Source organism: Gorilla gorilla, chromosome 11 (assembly GCF_029281585.2).
Source record: "Gorilla gorilla gorilla isolate KB3781 chromosome 11, NHGRI_mGorGor1-v2.1_pri, whole genome shotgun sequence".
Classification (NCBI taxonomy): domain Eukaryota; kingdom Metazoa; phylum Chordata; class Mammalia; order Primates; family Hominidae; genus Gorilla; species Gorilla gorilla.
This window is the reverse complement of record NC_073235.2, coordinates 82,448,983-82,462,456: the sequence shown is the minus strand read 5'-3', so window position 1 is coordinate 82,462,456 and position 13,474 is coordinate 82,448,983. Positions and strand designations below refer to the sequence as shown.

Sequence of the window (13,474 nt, the reverse complement as noted above, 5' to 3'; positions counted from 1 at the left end):
TTTAGCTTGAAGAACTTATTTTAGCATTTTTTGTAGTGCAGGTCTGCTGGTGATAAATTCTCTTAGTTTCTTTCTCTTAGTTGTTGTTTTTTGTTTAATCAGTAAATGTCTTCATTTTGTCTTCCTTTAAAGATTGTTTTTGCTGGAATTCTACGTTAACTTTTTTTTTTATCTTTTAACACTTTTAAAAATTGTTTCACTATTTTCAAGTCTCTCTAGTTTCTTTTTCAAAAATTTTGATATAAAATATATGGAGATGTAATTTACCATCTTTACCATGTTTAAGGGTACAGTTCAGTGGTAATAAATACATTTATACTCCTTTTTTTTCCCTTCATCCTCCACTCCCCACTCCCCTTTCTGGCCTCTGATAACCGCCAGTCTGCTTTATCTTCATGAGATCCACTTTTTTAGCTTCTGCATGTAAATGAGAACATGGTCTATTTAGTTTCTGATGAGAAGTCAACAGTAATTTGAATTGTTATTTTCTTGTATATAATATGTTGTTTTTTTCTTTTCTGCTCTCAGGATTTTTATCTTTGGCTTTAACTATTAACCATTCTACTGTTAAGCATATTCAGTGAATTTTTTATTTCATATATTTTTCAGTTTTAGAATTTCTGGTTCTATTTTATCGTTTCTCTTGGCTGAAATTTCCCAGGCATATTTTTCTTTGCATCATTCCATATGTTTTAAAAACCATGCTTTAAAAACCTTATATACTAATTCCAGGATCTGGATCATCTCAGCATTGATCTGTTTTGATTGTCTTTTCCCTTAAGATTGGGCCACATTTTTTAAATGTTATTTTTAATTGTCTCCTGGATATTATTTTTATGTTATAGAGATTTTGGTTTCCTTACATTCCTCTAAGGAGTGGTGACTTTTTAGGCAGTTAACTTGGTTGGACTTAAATTTGCAAACTCTAGTCTCTTGAGCAGCAGTTCAAATCTTAGTTCAGTTCTTGGCAGGAATCTGTCTTGTACATGTGTTGGTTCAGAGGTAGTCAGAGATGTGGGAACAATTTATACCCAGCATATGGGGTTCCCCTCCACTGACTCTCTCCCCTCCTGGATTCCCCCTCAGTTTCCAGCAGCTGTGGTTGCCTCGACTCTGTCCTCTTGTTCTTCAAATGAGAATGGCTGCAGCTTTTCATCAGTTTTAGCCACCCTTGCATGGTACAGACTGCAGCTTGCCCTCAGACTAAAGCTATATTAAATGGGATAACTCACTCATGTTGCTCCTTTCTCAAGGCATCTACTCTCCTCTAGACTCAGCCTGCTTTTGTTCATTCTCCAGTGCCTTCAGGTGGTTGTTGTATATTTTATCAAGAGTTTATGGTTGTTACCTGTGAAAGGATTAGGTTCAGTAGGAACTTCCTAGCCATTTCAGAAGTGGAAGTTCAGTTACCGTTTTAAAAAATTTGTTCAGAAGTGCTACATAAACTACCCAGTGGCCCTGGGAATCAAAACACCCTTATTATTTAAGTTCTAAGAGGAAAACAGTGTAATTCTCTCTAGTCTCGAACCTCTCTTTCGCCTTTGAAACATGTTTTTTATTTGACTTTTGATAACATAGGCTTATTAAGATGGTAACTCTTGCATGATATCAGAATAGACTGTTTAAGGTAGAGGGGCATGCCTCTCCTCTCTGCTACCATCACAGAGTCTGATTTTATGAAGTGTTTTACGTAACTTATTCTGGATTTTCTCAATTATTTATCTAAGGTATAGCATCCAGTAGGAAAAGTTACTCTGAAACTAAGTTCAAACAATGATGTCATAGTTGTGGGCATAATAAGGTCCTAGATAGACTAGTCTGTGGGCATCAGGATTTAGGACCCAGAGTAATCTTTTTTTGTTTGTTTGTTTGAGATGAAGTCTTGCTCTGTTGCCCAGGCTGGAGTGCAGTGGCACGATCTCAGCTCGCTGCAAGCTCCGCCTCCCAGGTTCACGCCATTCTCCTGCCTCAGCCTCCGGAGTAGCTGGGACTACAGGCGCCCGCCACCACGCCTGGCTAATTTTTTGTAATTTTTCAGTAGAGACGGGGTTTCACTGTGTTTGCCAGGATGGTGTCAATCTCCTGACTTTGTGATCCACCCGCCTCGGCCTCCCAAAGTGCTGATAAACTTTAAAAAGATACATAAAGAAAAGATTTGGGGACAACTTGCCAGCTGAAAACAAGGCTGAGCTTTCTAAACAACTGCAATAACTAATTGAAGAAAGAGCCTGTTAATAAGAGTATTATGTAAAGTTACACACATTTGTCTCTTTAACTGTAAGCCTCGTACATAAGCAGTGATGTGCTTTAGATTGTAGTTATATTTTACAGATTGATAAGTTTGCCTTTACTAACCTTGACACCATGCCAATCATTGTAATAGAGACATTTCTTGACTTAGTAATTCGTATACATCCCCATCTGCATTAAATGATAGCAGCTCTGTATCACTTTATAATGTCAAGACTATTTGTATGTGTGTGCCAGTGAAAGGAATACTTAACAGGGTGTCCTTATGGTAGGTTTCTAGTTGTAAGTCTAGCTGGCATTATAATTTAATTATTATAATTATAATTGAAATAGGATATCTGGCTTTCAGTGTTCTCTTTTAAAAGAAGGAATTGGACCAGATAATCTGTTATACCCTTTCTGACACTCAAATTAATTTTTTTCCAGTTGTATTTAGTTATTTTGCTACTAAGCACGTTGCTTTCTCTGCATTCTCTGTATCTTTTAATCCTTTTATTTATTTTCTATTTTATTTTTGGGATTTCTTTGCCTTATACTATAAACCATTTAGATATGTACTTCCAATAAAATATTTGAATGCAAGTTCTTTGTGAACATAAGTATCAATTTAGCATCTTGCAGAAATTGCTAAAATTTACTTAGAGTATTAAAACACATCTGAAGATTTTAGATTTAATGCTGATGACTAGGTTTATTCTGAGCTAAATACTTAGTTCTCATATGCGCATATATCTGAAGCTTTGTGCCTTTAATAGATCACATTGAGACATAATTATTGTAGTTTAGCACCTTAAATTTCTATGTGGATTAAATTTATTTCTTAATGGTCATTATTGCAAGGATATTGGGTATTTCATTGTTAGTCTGTATAGAAACATTGGATTTTTATACTCAGTTTATATAGAGTTTCTTTTCTATCGTTTCCTCAGTTTTTTTTAATAATATCACACTACTATTTTATGATGTAGGTATATATCTCCCTCACTATGAGAACATTTTTAATAAAGTTATAGGACATCCCTTTTTAAATTAACTTTTGTTCCCCTTGGTCCTTAGAATAAAACCTTCTATTTGCTCTCTTGTTCATGGATTTTTTTTCTACTTGTATGTGTTAGGTATACATTATTATGTGTAACTACTTAAGGATTTTTACAATTTTTATTATATTTGTTTATGGATTAAGAAAAATAAGGCGGTCAAATGTCCATTGTATAGAAAAAATATATCATCATTTTTCACACTTTATTAGTGTTAATAAAGCTTTCTTTGGTATATTTTATAGGTAATGTTTGCAGCCAGAAAAATAAACTGTCAAGGAATTCAGAGCATTGGGTACTTGTTATTTGGACCAGTTTGAAGAATCTTTGATTTATTGGACCAACTGGCAACAGAAAATGAAAAGTAGTGTGGCACAGATAAAAGTAAGTGTTTGAAACTTAAAATAGAGGATGTAAACTTATAGTCAATTACCTGTTCTTTAAATATAAATGCATTTATGTAATTAGGACATTAGAGCCAGACAGTAGAATGGCACTTAGGTTGGTGCAAAAGTAATTGCAGTTTTTGCAGTTTTAAAAACCACAATTACTGTTTGCACCAATCTAATACATCCATCTAACTTAAACAATTTTAAATGTAGATACTTAGCTATATGGAAGTATTAGTGTGCAAGAGGGCAGTTGAGAACATAGAGAAGTGTGTGTACGTGTGTGTGCGTGTGTGTGTGTGTGTATACACATGGATGCATGCGTCAGGGGCCTACATATATCATGTGAATGATCACATGTAAAAGAAAAACAAGTAACAGTGCAGGGAAATTTCTGCCTATCTGTTTACAACGTGAGCCTCTTGGATATTTCTTATGAATAGATGGATGGTCTCTTTATTCTGTGCTGTATTTAGACAGTGTGCGTTCATTTATTTAACAAATGCATATTGAGTTCTAGTGATGGTTCTAAAACTTTGAACAAAATAGTGTTATATGTGTTATATGTTATATTGATTGTTAGATGTTATAGTGATTGTTCTACGAACTTTGAATAAAATAGTGAATAAAACAAATCCTTGTTTTCATGGAGTTTACATTATAGTTGTTGTGGGGAGGAGATAAAATGAACTATAAACTTGATAAGTTATGTAGTATGTTAGAATGTTAAGTAATAGAATTGTCCTATGGAGAAAAGAAGTAGAACAGGGTAGGGGGATTCAACACTGAGGGGTTGCAGTTTTTATTAGAGGGATGAGTAGGGCCCATTGGAAAGATAGCCATTTGAGCAGAGACTTGAAAATGTGAGAGTTAACTTTGCTGATATCTGGGGAAAGAGTGTGCCTGGCAAAAGGAACAGCAAAGGCAAAGAATCTAGAGTGGAGCAGGTATCAGAAGGGGAGAATTGTAGGAGGTGAGATCAGGGCAGGAATAGGGACCAGTAATTCCATCTGCTTTCAAAACTGTTCTGCCTGTGAGTGGACTTGGCAGGAGAGCAAACTACTCAACTTCCTTTTCTCTTCAACTGCATGGATTTAAAACCAGGACATCACTTTTTGGGCCTTGGAGTCAGTAAAGGGGGAACTGTATTTTTATTTGATTATAAATGTAGGCACTCCTCCCTTCCTATCCTCTTACAGCTGTACACACCTAAAGTTCCTTCTTTAAAGAGAAGCAGTAGATTGCAAGCTCCTTGACAGCAGGCCCTGTAGTAGGTGCTTATTAAGCTGAACTGATAGACTTGTAGAGTAAGGCAGCCTCTGCTGCAATCTTTTCCAACCTCTGTCAAGTGTGAGAAGACAGTCACCCGCCTCCCTTTTAAGTAGACATCCAGCCTTTGCTTGCATATCTCTTTTGGCAAGGGGCTCACAGTTTCCTGAGGTAGTTCCATCTGTCAGTAACCCTTGTATATTGTTCTCAAATCAGCCTTTTTGAGACTTGTACTCATTGGTCCATTGTTACTTAAACAGTTAATTTATTGAGGACCTAGTAGGTGGCAGATTCTGGGTTAGGAGCTGGGGACGTAAAGGAGACCTTGTACAGAACTGGCTCTTGACAGAGCCATGTTAGACAAGAGCGCTCAGATCTTTAGACTAATTCCTTTTACTCAAAGGGAGAAATGTTTAGCCTTTCTCAGACTCCTCTTTTGGTTCCTCTTAGTCTCTGCTTCTCCACGCTTCCCTCTTGTGGCCCAGATGGGTCTCCTGTAGCATTTTCTCCCCCAGCCTGCCCGTGGGTGGCTTCATTTAGCATGCCCTTCACACTTAGTGGCTTGGCTCTACCAGCCAGCTCTCTTTGGTCTGCTTCCATTTATCTCCTTTCTGTTAGCCACAATGGGTCCACTAGCTGGGGTGATGCTGATTCTTTCTTTAGGTGAAACTCAGCTCTTCCCTTGATGTTCTGAGGACTCACCTGTTAGGTTCATAAGGCTTCAACTGAGAATCCCCTGTTTTTCCCTTGAACCTCACTGTAGCTTCCTTAGCAAGCTCCCTACCTCTTCCAGCACCTCCTCCCTCTTTCTTTTAAAGTCTAGTGGATCATGAAAGCCACTGGACTCAGGCTTCTTGTTCCCCTTGTCTCCTCATACTGCTCTCCCTACGTTGTTGGAGACTATGAGTTACTACATGATGTCACCATATTTGTTTTGCTTCATGAACAATTTAGAAAAATTTTAAAGGTAATTCTGACTGTATAGTATTTTCAACTACTGCACTGACTTACAATCTAAACTCTGTGATACAAGAAATAGGGAAATTCAGGTTCTTAATATTTGATTCATACCTGAAAGTGATTCTTAACTTGGTGAAATCCTATTCATCTACCAAAGCCAAATTCAAGTCCCCGTTTTCCCACTTTCATCCCTTAGCACTCTATGCCACAGTGATTGTTTCCTACTCAAGATCTCCTGTTAGCACTTACTATGTGTGCCAGTCATTTGTTACTTGATCATATTTATGAAATCCTTCTTCACAACTTCAATATTTTTGGTCTCTTCCTCTTGCTCACAACAGATGTTGCGGAGATGTGTTAAAAATCATTAGTACAGAATTGGGGCCTTCTCCTTAATGTAATCAAAATAACTTTCTTTGCCTTGTAAAAGAAAAAGGAGATAATGCAGTTTTATTGTTCTCTGTCTTCTCCTCTCTCCTCTCCCTGCCCCCTCCTTCTTCTTCTTTCTCTCTCTCTCTCTCTCTGTCTCACTCACTCACTCTCATTCTGGGGAACATATAATCTAATGTGTTCAATCATAGAAATCTTTATAAGCCTCTCTGTCTTCTACAAGATCATAAGCTCCTTGGCCTTTCTTATCTATTGTATCTTTCAGAATGTCTACACAGGAAGGACTATGTCTTATAATAAGTGATCAGTATAAATATTGTATTTTATGTTACCATTGAATTGAATGAATCTTGTGCTTTGTATTTGACCTAAGATCTTTATGTGAAGTTTTATAGAAACCTATGTCATATATATTGAACATTTCTATTTCACTGTGTTGATGAGTGAAATAATTTTTAAAACTTTCTTATATTAGATACAGAATTTTAAAATGGTTGAATTTAATGCAAAGTAACAGCTAAACTATGGTTACTTTAAGTTATCAATTTTGATTACATGCTTATTCAGCTATATAGATTAGTTAGTGGATACTATTCAAAAAATTCAATAATGAGACTATTTTGCATTGTACTTGTGATTATGTTAGACTCAAACTGCTGTTAATTAGATAGTCATAAAATCAGAGGAAGTTGGATCTTATATTTCTACTCAGAATAATTTTCTTTTTTAAAATATATCCTTTCTTCATTAAGGAGGCAAGCATGTAAGTTTGCAGAACTGTTACTCATTGTTTGATTTAGTTTATCTTAGATTTCAAGATTAAGGTATGTTAAATGCTATTTTTCTTTACAGTATGGTTAATTAAAATTATTTTAATTCTTAAAAAAAGGCTTGTCGATATTTGAATGTTGACCAGTTATATAAAAAATTTTACCTATATACAGAGATAAACATTTTGGTTCCTTAATGTATTTGGATTTTTTAATTAGGATGTAGTCTCAAACTGGATGGTTCACATCTCTGTCTCATGTCAGTCTCATGTTACATGAAGTTACTTATTTGTATATTGATTGTTTTTCAAAAAATTTGGAATAGTGCTTATACCCTAAAAGTAATGTTGTTCGAGTCCCTAGAGCCTACCACAGTATAATACATATCAGACATTCAAATGATGTTTGTTGAAAACAAAAATTAACTTTTATAAACATGTTAGAGTCAGTTTCTTCCAGCTATTTTACCCTGTACTAAAGTTGTGGTTTTCATAAGCTAAAGGAGATAGGAGGTAAGTACAATATTGTGGCTGAGGCGAGAGGATCACTTGAGCCTGGGTGGTTGAGTCTGCAGTGAGCTGTGATCATGCCACTGCACTCCAGCCTGGGCAACAGAGCAAGACCCTGTCTCAAAAAATAATAATAATAATAAAAATTATAACTTATTACATAGAAGTAAAATATAAACTAGATGTCATCAAAAATTTGAGAATTATCTTTTTCTACCTTGAATTTTTTTGGCTAGAAAGAAGTATTTGGTTCTGCAAAGGCGTAAGAATGATACAATGGGTTTTAGGGACTCAGCAGAAAGGGTCAGGGAGAGTAGGGGGGTGGTTAGGGATAAAAGACTACACATTGGGGTACAGTGTACATTATTCATGTGATGGGTGCAGCACAGTCTCAGAAATCACCACTAAAGAACTTATCCATGTAACCAAACACCACCTGTTCCACATAAAACTATTGAAATAAAAAATAAAATAAAAGGAAATAAAAAATAAAAATAAACAGAAAAAAAAGAAGTTTTTGGTCCATAATGAAAACAGGTGCCTGCCACAGACAGGCCTATCTGGGATGGTCTGAAGATTTTGTTTTATCTTATAGACTGTTTAGGTTACATTAATTATTCTTAATGATTTAAAAAATGTTTTGATACAATTTCTAAAGTACTTCCAACTTTCTAAGCCATGTATTTCAGTCTGTGTTATTAACATAAATAATTTTTGAAATGTTTTCCCCTTCTTTTCCTCTTTTAAAGCCTTCTTCTGGTCATGACAGAAGGGAAAACCTTAATTCATATCAGAGGAACTCCTCTCCAGAAGACAGGTAAATAGTTTAATATGCTCTGAATGCAATGTAAATTTTTATAGTAAGGTTTATGTAATAATTTAGCTCTTAGATTTCTAATTTTAGGGTGGATAACTTCTTTTTAATGGTTTTATAACCAATATTACTTGAATGGGCTGTAGGAGGAATCATCCTTAAATGACTCTTCTAGGAGTTTCTAGTAAATAATTCCAGATATTATGTAATTTTTATGTGAAAGGGAGTAATTTTTAATGTTTCAAATACTAATGGAATGAAAGTGTAAAATGGAAAACTGAGTTGAAATTACACTATTTAGAAGTGCTGCTTTTGCTACTGTTAGTATTATCTCTTACATGTACATAGCTCTGTATTATCTTTAAAATATTTTTATATAGATTATATCAGGGGTCCCCAACCCCCAGAGCCATGGACCAGGCCGCACAGCAGGTGAGCAGCAGGCCTGCCAGCATTCCCGCCTGAGCTCCGCCTCCTGTCAGATCACCTGTGGCATTCCATTCTCATAGGAGCACAAACCCTATTGTGAACTGCGCATGCGAGGGATCTAGGTTGTGTGCTCCTTATTAGAATCTAACTAATGCCTGATGATCTGAGGTGGAACAGTTTCATCCTGAAACTATCCCCTCACCCCCCAACATCTGTGGAAAAAATGTCTTCCACAAAACCAGTCCCTGTTGCCAAAAAGGTTTGAGACCGCTGGATTATATCATATTATAACTATGTTAAGGTCAGCGATCCAAAAATGTTAACATTAATGTGCATTATGAATTCATATTAGCACTACAATTATTTCATTTATGATCATTGAAAGACCATTAAGCATATGGTCTATTAAAAATAATGACTGTAAAAAAAAGTTTTTATGCCCATTAAAAATAATTTATGAAGGAAGAAGCACCCTTCAAACTTTCTTTCAGTTGTCTAGGCTTCCTTACTCCATATGTACTTTCTTATTCTACTCTGCTAAATATCTATAAAAACTTTGCTTTGTGAACATCAAGTTAATTGCCCTGATTCATGATTACTTACTATCTTTCACCAGTTGTCTACTCCCTATATATTTAAAAACAAAAAACAAACAAAAAAACTCTTTACACACAGACACACACACACACGCAGGTATTTGTGTGTATAACTTAATTGTAGATGTGTATATAAAATATGGATTATGTTACTATGTATCTATTATGTATATATTTAACTTCTCTTAAGGTTCTCTGATTTTATTGACTTTTAAGATTGAAATAACACATCTGATGCTATCCATCCTTGTTTGCTAATAATTTCAATCCATTCTCATTGCTGTCCAGTAATGCATTTTCAAGATTAACAGCTGATGAATGTGGTCTTTTGGTATGGAATTAAACTGATCCTTATGGAGGCCAGCCAATGACCTTGGTCTCATACATTCAGTGTTTTGATAAACAAGCCAACTAAGCAAAAGGAGTCAGTTGTAGGATAGCCTTTTTCATCCTAACTATATATGATATCCAGATATATGTCTCCTACTGAGAACAAAGTGAATCAGGATAATTCACTAAACAAGTAAGTTTGGTTAAGTGAATCCTAGGAGTTGTTTTGCTGTGTACAAACTGAAAGCTTTTGTAATTCTAATGGAATGAATGGGTGTTAGCAAAATGAGCTGTTAAGAACAGTTTGACACGATGTTGTTCAGTCATAGAGTTGCTTTACCATTACCAATATATAACTTTCCTAAATATTTATAACATAGTTGTTTTTAATTTGCAACTTGGTTTTCTTATTTTATGTTAGATATGAAGAACAAGAAAGATCCCCCCGGGATAGAGATTACTTTGATTACAGCAGATCAGACTATGAGCATTCAAGAAGAGGACGTTCTTATGATAGTAGCATGGAGTCACGGTTAGTGTTGGGAATTTCTAACTTGTAGAAAATTATATTTGTTTAAACTTTCTTTATGCTATATTTGTAATAAAAACAAAAATAATACTAGCTAACATTAATTGGATGTTTTTAGGTGCTAGGCTTTCTAATAAGGGCTTTATGTGAATTAACTTCTTATTGCAGTAAATATGTGAAGTAGGTCTGCTTTACAGCTGAAGAAACTGAGGTCTAGAGAAGTTTAGTAATTTGTTCATGTTTTGAAACATAATAGTGGCAAGCCTAAGTCTGTCTGACTCTAAAGCCCAAGCTCATTCATTGTATTGTACCGCAAGAGGGGTTGGTTTATGTTATTTTTTGAGATTCTTTACTCAATGAAAGAAATTTATATTGTATGATATAGAGTGGTCTAAATTTACTTTCCTGCATAATGGCAGAGGGACATTGAGACTTAAGTTTCCAATTTGTAGTTTTTTTGTACATGTGAAGGATTCTTACTTGAGCTTTAGAGAACATGGTTACCCACCTGTTCCTCTGGCTAACAAGACTTGCAATATTTCCTTGGTTGAGAAATGGGCAAGGGAACTGAATGGAAGGCAGATAGCAAGAAACATTGGAATTAGAGTGTTTGGAGACTCCTGGGGGTAATATTTAAGAAGAGTCAGACATTAAGTGCCATTCATGTTTCATTGAAAACTAGGCAGAGTATTATAACCCCTTGTTATTGATATGTATTTATTTTCAATTCTTTTTCTCCCTTGTAGAAATTAGTAATAGTTTTTACAGTGAGAATACATCAGTCCCCACTTATCCATGGGGAATGTGTTCTAGGACCCCAGTGGGTGCCTGAAACTGTGGATAATACCTGAACCATATATATATACTATGTTTTTTCCAATACATACATACCTATGATAAAGTTTAATTTATAAATTAGGCATAGTAAAAGATTAACAATAGTAACTAATACTAAAATAGAACGATTATAAGAATATACTCTAATAAAAGTTATCGAATGTGGTCTGCCTCTCTCAAAATATCTTATTGTACTGTAGTCACTTATTTTTGGACCGTGGTTAATCACTGGTAGCTGAAGCCTCAGAAAGTGAAACCACAGATAAGGGGTGACTACTGTGTTAGAAAGATGTCGGCGTTTTAATAATTCCCTTTAAAACTTCACTAAAGGGCCTCTGTATGTATTTGATCAGGAGAAAGTATAATGGAATTAAAAGTTACTTAGTACATGTGGGGAGAGACTCTCCAGGTAGAAGTAATGGTAGTCTCAAAGAAAATAGTGGGGCAGATACTTGAGATGCTCAATATAGGGAAGAGATGTTAACTAGCATTCTGCAGATGGAAATACTCTCAAGTACTTAAAACAGAAGTCACTATATGGGTAGTATTTCCTTAACTTGCGTGTATCTTTGCTTAGGAGAGGAGTAGTGATGCAGACAATTTCCAGGTCATTTGAAATTGACTTTGGGATGTCTGTATTTTACACTTTTTAATGAGGCCGTGTTGCATAGTAGAAAGAGAATAGATTCCATATTCATGCAGATTAGAGTTCAAGTTTTAGTTACTAGTTACAGAAATTTGGTAAAATTTCTTAACAAACTTCTTCTGAGCCTCAGTTTCCTTATCTATAAGATGAGGATGATAACATGTATCTTGTCTGGTTGTTTAGGTTTAAAAATAATGTCTGTCCTACTACCATGTCTGAACATAGTAAATACTAAGAAAATGACAACTTTAAAATATTAGTTTCTTGAGCATATCAGTTTGAGTAGTGATAAGCGGTGAACCCTTGGCACTTTATATGGAAAACAGTGGAAGAGTTCAGGTAAACTATTGTTGAACAACGTGGTTGATTCTGAGTGTATTTCTAATTAATCTTACAAAACCAACATTATTTTAGTATTTTATAAAGGAACTGTGATTTGTCTCTGTAACAGCCATTTTCATTATCCCTTCATAGACATCTTCCTGCCTTTGTCATTGTTTTCATAAAACCAGCTTTCTCCTGATTTTCCTATATTCCCTTATTAGTCATCTAGTTTCCAAAACTTGACTCTCATGTTTTATTGTTCACTAAAATCAATATCTTTTTTTGATGTCTCTCAGATATTATCCACCCCTTTACTACCAATATTATACCCCCTACAGGAATTTTGACCAAATTCCTCTGCAGTTTGGAGTTTGGAGCTAAGCACATTCTTTGATATCTATAGCCAAAAATTTCCTTTTCATCACTTTCTAGTATATACCTAATCCTATAATGTCAGATTATATTAACCTTCAAAATCCAGGCTTGTCTGCTGTCACCTTAATGAGAATGACTACTAGAACCATAATTGGTAAGCTAAGCTTTTTGTATATTTTCCCAAATACTGTTAAAACTCTTAGAAACTAGATACTATTTTTTCCAATTTACAAATAAGGAAATGGCTTTGAGTTTATTAAGTAGCTTACCTGAGGTTGCATTTAAACATCTGGTAGATGTTGAAACTGGAATTTGAACTCAGTTCTGGCTCCAAAGCCTCTGTATTTTTCACAATCCCTGACTGTAGTACTTCAGTATAACTCTATGTTAGGTCTAGTATATGAAAATGAAGTCTCATGTTATCCACACAGTCACACTATGAAGTAAGCAGGCTAGGTATTATGCAGAACATAAAGGCTAACAGTCCAAAAATGTTTCTATTTAGACTTTTAGAATATTTTGTTACTTCTGCACTATAAAGGAACAAACACAATAATGGTAGGGATCTGATTTTATCAGCCAGCTAGCTCTCTTACCTAATGTTTCTCAGAAGAATCATAACCAATGTCAGGAAATCCCTGCTGTAGCTACTCTCTTGGAACATGTATATTCACAAGAAGAAGCAATTCAGTTGCAAATTAGTGCAGAGAACTTAGAGCATCTGCCTTTGTGACTAATTGAGGTTTATATTTGAAATCACTCTTTCCCCCATCTGTTCACTCTTGGTGTATACAGATTGTCTATCCTCCCTAGGAGTCATTTAAGTCTCTTATACCTCAGTTTCAAAACTGTTCATTCAACCCAACAATCTCATTACTGGGTATATACCCAAAAGAATATAAATAATTATATTATAAAGACACATGCATGTGTATATTTATCGCAGCACTGTTGACAATAGCAAAGCCATAGAATCTACCTAAATGCCCATCAGTGATATACTGGATAAAAGAAATGTTG

At 35.0% G+C, this 13,474-nt stretch overlaps 1 protein-coding gene across 1 annotated transcript in view; it reads left to right on the top strand.

Moving 5' to 3' along the window:
- CWC22 (CWC22 spliceosome associated protein homolog) overlaps positions 1-13,474 on the top strand; it is a 62,163-nt gene that overhangs the window by 10,434 nt on the left and 38,255 nt on the right. Inside the window, exons 2-4 of the mRNA XM_004032877.4 lie at positions 3,533-3,671; positions 8,324-8,391; positions 10,165-10,275. Of these exons, the coding sequence (XP_004032925.2) occupies positions 3,645-3,671; positions 8,324-8,391; positions 10,165-10,275 (206 nt within the window). The 5' untranslated portion in view covers positions 3,533-3,644. The remainder of the gene's footprint in view (positions 1-3,532; positions 3,672-8,323; positions 8,392-10,164; positions 10,276-13,474) is intronic.